Here is a 7,745-nt window from a genome sequence, read left to right on the forward strand (position 1 = left end):
CTGTCTAATAGGACTTATGAAAGGTAATATTTTTCTTACAGCATTTTCAGGTAAGGGTGATAGTGCAGCTATAGACGTCACCCATGTTAGAGTACCCCACCTGAATTCCACTCATTTTACATATTTTTCAAATTAGCAACATATGTTGAAAATTTTCTTGTATGCTTAACAAAAACTCGGATATATTCTTCCTTCATTTTGATAACATACACAATAATAAACAATGACTTTAACTTGAGGTCTTTGAGGAGGTCCTCCAACAATCGTAAAATAACAATTCAATATCTTTACTACCTTTTATTTGATTAATAAAAAATGACTCATGAATAACTTTTCCCATCATTTCACCTAGTTTGAATCTGTACCAACGCTATGGAGCACAACGGTCTCAATGGTTAGGCCTGGCCCAAAGCCAAACAAGACACCCCAATCCAATCCTTCACCTGTTGTCGTTTTGCCTTCCTTGAGCGATTTCTTTCTCATCTCGTCCAAAATAAATAAGACACATGCACTTGACATGTTCCCATATTCACTTAGAATATGCCTTGTTGCTTTGAGTTTCTGTTTATCTAAACCGACTTTTGCTTCAACTGCGTCGAGAATAGCTGGGCCACCTGGATGAGCAATCCAGAATAAGGAATTCCAATCACTAATACCAATTGGGTCAAAAGCCTTAGTCAAACAATTCTCAATGTTTTCAGAGATCAAGGTAGGCACATTAGGCCACAAATGAAAGGTGAGACCCACTTCACGTAAGTTGCCTGCAATAGCACCTGCTGAATTAGGAATAAATGTTTGGGCTGCTGAAACAAGTTGAAAGAGTGGTCGTTCAATCGAGATATCTGGATCAGATCCAACGATTACAGCTGCAGACCCATCACCAAAAAGGGCTTGGCCAACTAAAGAGTCCAAAGCATCTTCGGAAGGACCACGAAATGTAACAACAGTGATCTCAGAGCACACCACAAGAACTCGTGCTCCTGCATTATTCTCTGCAAGATCCTTAGCAGTTCGAAGGACAGTTCCACCCGCATAGCACCCTTGATGGTACAACATCACTCTTCTGACAGATGGTTCGAGGCCTAAAAGATTAGCGAGTTTATAATCTGCACCAGGCATTTCTACACCTGAGGTGGTACAAAATACAAGGTGGGTGATCTTCGATTTAGGCTGACCCCACTCTTTAAGAGCCTTCAATGCTGCTTCCTTACCAAGCTTGGGTACCTCAGCAGTGATAATCTCTTGACGTATGTTAAGAGATGGAGCCATATAAGCACCAATGTTTGGGTGCTCCTCAAGCATTTCTTCGGTCAAATGAATGTAACGCTTCTTGATCATGGATTTGTCACCTGTATATAAATTAAATAACAATAATATGTAAGCTCAAGGCACACTAGTGAAACAAAATCAATTCAATGGGTAGATTGATTGTTCAAGATGATCAAACATTGTTCAACTGAGTGTAAAAAGATTCATCTTAATACAATATAAAAGCTTATTTTTTATTGCATCAATTAATAACGTGATCCCATGCATTATACCATGTGATTCAAAGAGCACCTGCTCATACCATCACTCATAGATGCGTTGTATTAATTTAAAATGAGTACACAGAAAGCTTGAAAAAGATGTTTCAGTGGTCGTAGGGGAATTATATGTATATGAAGGATGTTAAAATTATACTTACAAATGCGGTTGAACTTCTTCTTGAGCTCGGTCATGTGCTCGCTTTTAGTGACCCGAAAATAGTAATCAGCGAAATCAGACTGGTACAGACAGTTGTCCGGGGTAGCTGTGCCAATGGCTAGAACGGTGGCCGGACCCTTGGCACGCTGAGCATTTCTAATTTCCTCCACAGACGCCATGGATAGTGTGTGATGACTACTGAAATGGAAGCTTCAAAGTTGAAGAAGGAAAGAGAAATGAAATCTTAGGAGCACAAGTGCTTGGAGCTGTCTGGCCAAAGTTGTGTCTTGAGGTTGGTATTTATAATGACCACAAATGCTGTCTCACCAACTCTCAGCCACTTCCATGTAGGTAGGCGTGCATTTGAATAATCCAGTGCCATGGGGTTTGATTTCCAACTTGGTAGGCTTCGGTTTTCATTCTTTATTTTATTTTTCTGTCTTTCTTCTTCCTCTAAAACTCTTTTGGTCTTTTTAACGCACGTAAGGCGGTTGGAAGCTTACCCTTTTTGACTCCAAGTTGGTAGCATCACTTTCATATCCCCCGAGTACTATTTGACAAAAGACCCAAAATTTTCACGTGCTGGGCCAGCTGCTGCCGGCTGGACCAAGCAGCTGGACCAAGCCGATGATCAATATTAATGCAGAACGTTAGGAAACCTGTAATATTTCAAGTCATAAATTTAGATGTTGAATAAATAAATTTATTGTTTAACAACAATGAAGGTAAAAATTAGTTGCTATTAACGAACATAAATATTCGTTAATTAATGAGGATATTTGTTATGAAAAATATTTTTAAAAGTTTTTATATTTGTTATTATTTAGTTTTTTTTTTTTTTTTTTTGTTTTTGTTTTTAAATCCTTAATTTTTGAAGGCAGAAGCTCACCTTTTTTTACTCCAAACTGGTAGGGTCATTTTCATATTCCCAAGTACAATAATATTTGACCATTTAGTTGGGATTCTTTACTTGATCTTCCACATCACGTTGGGCCAAGCTAATTATCGGTATTAATACAGAAATTTAGGAAATCTGTAATGTGGCAGATTATATATTCAAGTCATAAATGAATATATACTTATAAATATCATTTTATAGATCAATTAAAATGTTCCTAATCACTCTAGAAGCAGTAACCTCAAAACTTAGGTGGTACACTTATTTGCCAAATCTATAATAAGATTAATCACTCTATATTGGATTGTTATAACAGATTTTATTACTCCTATCAATCAAAAGAAATCCCTCAAGCATTGGTTGTTATGACACTAAATGAAGAAGGTGATCCCAACTTCTATGCTGACTTAGGAGCCACAACCCACACAATAAGCAATCCTGATAAGATATCCAAAGTTGTTCCATATGAAGAAAATAATAATTTTTTTTCTCCTTTGTGTGCGCGTGTGTTGGGAATGGAGAATCCTAAAGGATTTCGCATATTGATGATGCTAAATTTAAAACTGGACATGGAAACTAAGATCTTAAGAAAGACTTAGTTGTTCTAGAGATCAAGAAAAATTTGTTACTCATTGGATAACTTACATATGATAATTTTTACATAGCCTAATATACCAAAATATACTAATTTTATGTCTCCTAAGCCTTTTAATATATCCAAATAAAAAAAATAAAATATTAAAAAGGAAAGAATTGAAGTAAGAGCGATAAGTACTATTTGTTTAAGTCTGACTCTTGAAATAAAACACAATGTTTTGAATGAGAAATCTCCTTGTGATTCATTGGAGAAGCTAGAAAAAATTTATATGTAAAAATCTCTAAAAAATGGGTTATATTCAAAGAAACAACTATTTGAATTGAAGATGGATGAAGAATAGATGGTAGGGATCATATAAATAAATTTAATAAGCGCATTGCCCAATTATTAAGTGTAGAGGTTAAGATTAATGAGGACGACTAACATATTATTTTTATCGGTCTCCCTACCAAAATAATATGAGACAATGGTAACTATGCTTTTAGTTGGAAAGATGATGTTAATAGTGGATAAGCCATCAATTGCTCTTTTAGAGACAAAAAATTATTAAGTAGCCAAGTAGTTCATCTCATGCAGAACAAGCTCTTGTGATGAATTTTAAATCACATCGTGGTAAGAGCAAGTCACGATAGAGATATTATGATAGAAGAGATTATCATTCCTAAATCACACTTCTAAACTGATATGGAAATTTATTACTACCCAAGAAAAGGACATTAAAAGGCACTATGAAGAATTGACAAAGCACGTAGAAACAATGAAAAATCTTGAATCCCATGAGACTCTACTAATATTGTTGATGAAATTTTTGTGGGCTCTTGGATTTTTGGTTTTGGTGTTCTTTTCATATGTGCCCATAAAAGGAGTGGTTTGATATCTATAATGAATGTGATGCTAGTACTATTTGAATGGATAATGAATCAAGCTCTAAATTGATTGGGATTGACACCATGATAGTGAAGATGTTTGATTGTGTTGTGAGGATATCATCTAATGTTAAGCATACATGTTCCTAATTTAAGGAGTATAATTTTTTGGGGGGCTTTGGGCTCTTTGGGATATGATTTTTCAGCAAATAACTAAGTAAAAAAATTAATCAAGGTACTTTGATATCTATGAAAGAGAAAAAGGTCAAATATTTATACACCTTGCTTGAGAAGATAATTTTAGGTGAAGCCACACCATGAAGAGTATTTTGCTAGTGATAAAGAAGTTATCAAAGTAGAAGAGTGCAACAAGATGATCAAGACTCCATTTTCAACTAAGGGTACTCAATGGCATAAGGATGATACTAATTGCAAAGGAATGAAGTTATATATATATATATATATATATAATAAGTTTCTCGAGTCTAGTTTGACGAGAATTTGAACTTGATACATGTTTATTATCATTAATTATGCAAGATTGAGAGAATTTGAGTCAAGGTGGAGGTTTATGGCACTTGGTTCAAATAATTTGTTCTTTAATTTTAGGATAGTCAAATATTTATAGAGTTTGTATTTTAGTAAATTACCCTTTTAAGTTTGACTAGGATTAGGAAACTATTAATTTAGATTTAAACCATAGGGCTTTGTAAATATGTGGTTTTATATATAATTTCAAGAGAGAGTGAAAAGGTTAACAAAGAGTTAGGAGAATTAGGCAAAAAGTGTCTTAGGTTTTGGGTAGATAGAGGTTGACGGTGTTTGAGTTTGTATTTATGAAGTTTATTAATAAATTTAATCTCCTTGTGTAGTGGACGTAGGCAATTAGGCCAAACTATGTAAATCTTTTCTCTTCTCTAATTTAATTTTTTTACCAACTTCATTTGGGTCAAACAAAAGGAATACAACAAGGAAGCCCCATTTCCTTGGTTTTTATGAATATATTTTTACACTAATTCAATATCAAAATGGTTTCCTTTCAAATGTTGCTTAAATCCATCCTTTTATGTAGGAATCACAAAGCTTATCTATTAAGTATGCAAGCCCATTAATGAAATTCAAGAAGGAATAGCACAATTGGTTTTAGGTTATGATGAAGCCCTTGGACCTAATGGACCTGAAACTCGCAAAAATCATACATTGAGATAGTGGATGAATTGGCAATAGATACATCTCAAACTAACGGTTCTACCCATAAGGGGTGTAAAGGCGGGTATCAAAGAAAGATAACCTTACATGTGGATTGCGATAACTTGAGTCAAAGTGAATATTGTTGGAAATTTTGACTCAAATTATTTATTTTTTAATTTTAGCAAAGTCAATATTTGTAGAGTTTATGTTTGAGTAAAATCAATTTTTAAGTTTGGCAAGGATTCATGAGCTTATCATTTAGGTTAGCCTTTAGGACTTCATAAATATGTGGTTTTTTTCATAGGATTTCAAGAGAGAGTTCGAAAAGTGAATGGAAAGTGAAGAGAAATAGGGAAAGTTGTTGGGAAAATCACAATACCCAAATACAATAGGAAAAATAAAATAAATTAGAAAAGATAAGAGATTTACATGGTTCGACCTAATCATCTAGGTCTACTATAAAGGAAGATCAAATATATAATAAAATTAAAAATGGAAAAATCACAACACCTAAATACACACAGGAAAAATAAAATAAATTAGAGAAAATGAATAAGAGAGCAATTCTTTTAGCATAGGAGTCCTGGTTGAAGAAATAAAAAACGGTTTTAGAAAATCTCATGATAAAGAGTTTATTTTAATAAAGGTTACCAAAATTGAGATAGAACCTAGGATGGCGTTGTAATGATGGGAGTGTAAACTGAGTAAAACCTAGCTTGGTGTCACAATGACGAGCGTCCAAAGAAACTAAGGATAAACTAAGATAAAAACTAGGATGGTGTCGAAATAACAAGAGTCTAAAGTAGCTAAGAATAAGCTCAGATAGAACTTAAGATAACGTTGTAATGATGTGAATTCAAAGGAACTAAGGATAATCTGAGATAAAACCAAGGATGACATCGTAATCATGGGAGTGAAAAGGAGTTAAGCATACACTTAGAAAGAACCTAGGATGGCATCACAATGATATGAGTTCAATGGAACTATGGATAAACTGAGATAGAACCTATGATGATCTCACAATGATGAGAATCCAAGGGAACCAAGGAAAAACTGAGATAGAACCTAGGATGATGTCACAATGATAGGAGTCCAAATGAACTAAGGACAAATTGAGATAGAGTCTAGAATGACATGGAAATGATGGGAGTCCAAAGGAGCTAAGAATAAACTTATATAGAACTAGGATGGAGTCATAATGATGGGCATCCAAATGAACTAAGCATAAATTGAGATAAAGCCTAGGATGGCATCATAAATAGAACATAAGATGGTGTCACAATTGTAGGGAATCAAGTCGAATTCCCAACCTGTGAGATCCAAAAATAGAGAAAACACATGCCAAAGAAAAACAATCACACACACAAGACAGTATTTACGTGGTTCGACAATTTGCCTATGTCCACGGAGTTGCAGGGATATCACTATTATCAGGGAAGAATACAGAGTACAACCTACGGCTACAATCTTTTCTCTCTATATATAACACAACAACCACACCACACTAAAAAACCCTAGTTACAAAAGGCGATTCCACAATGGGCTAAACAGGTCTATCGACCCAAGCCTTCACTCCATGGACTGAGCCTCAGTAAATCTCCCATAAAAAAAAACCATGCAATATTATTCGGGTCGGGTCATAAACCGGATCAAACAAAACTAGGCTCCACAAAGCCCAATTTTGCCCTAAATGTATGTTGTTCATGGCTTTTATCTCTAGAATCTCTTCACTTCGCATGCTGTGCGTGACTTTTATATGGAGAATTATTAGTGTTGTAGCCTTTATCGAATACCTGATTGTGAACCCTAAAAAAAAACCTTCCCCAAAAATCCTATCATTTTCCTAATTTTTCCATTCTCATTTTTTAAAAAATATTATCGTCCCACATTTTAAAACTTATCATCTCTTTTTTAAATAAATATTTTTATTTTCCAATTAATTTTTTTTTAAAAAAAAAATCCGATTCCTCAATTAAAAAAAAAAAAAAAAAAACTAATGTCAACCATTTTTTTCCATTGGTAATTTTTCTTGCAAAAACATCAAATTTATTAAATTAAATAATTGAATGAATAAATAAATAAATAAATTAGAAAACGATAAAACAATAATAAATAAATAAGTTAATTAATTAAATAAATACATAAATAAAAAAAGAAGATAACAAATGAAAATAAAAATAAATAAATAAATAAACATAGAAAAAAAATGAGCCACGCAAGCCATGCAACAATGCAAGTCATACAAGTCACACAAAGAATGCCTAAAAGATGACCTAAGTGTACTTAAGGTGGACCTATGTGAACCTAAGTGTACCTAGATCAACCTAGGTGGACCTAGGTGAATATAGGTGGGTCTAATTGGGCCTAGGTGGACTAAGTGAGCTTAGATGGGCCAAATGTGCCTAAATGGGTCTAGGTAAACCTAGGTGTGCCAGGTTTGCCTCGGTGAATCTAAGTGTGCCAAGTGTGTCTAAGTGAACCTAAGTAGCCTAAAAGTGCTTGGGTG

General features: G+C 34.1%; 1 protein-coding gene across 1 annotated transcript; it reads right to left on the reverse strand.

Annotated features, from left to right (window-relative positions):
* Positions 1 to 219: 219 nt before the first annotated feature.
* LOC117933103 (stilbene synthase 4) lies at positions 220 to 1,952 on the reverse strand. The gene is made up of 2 exons (XM_034854491.1): positions 1,688 to 1,952; positions 220 to 1,349 (listed from the first exon to the last, which is right to left on the reverse strand). The coding sequence occupies exons 1-2, from the start codon at positions 1,863 to 1,865 to the stop codon at positions 349 to 351; spliced, it is 1,179 nt and encodes a 392-aa protein (XP_034710382.1). The 5' UTR covers positions 1,866 to 1,952; the 3' UTR covers positions 220 to 348.
* Positions 1,953 to 7,745: the final 5,793 nt, after the last annotated feature.

The sequence above is a fragment of the Vitis riparia genome, chromosome 16 (genome assembly GCF_004353265.1).
Source record: "Vitis riparia cultivar Riparia Gloire de Montpellier isolate 1030 chromosome 16, EGFV_Vit.rip_1.0, whole genome shotgun sequence".
Lineage (NCBI taxonomy): Eukaryota > Viridiplantae > Streptophyta > Magnoliopsida > Vitales > Vitaceae > Vitis > Vitis riparia.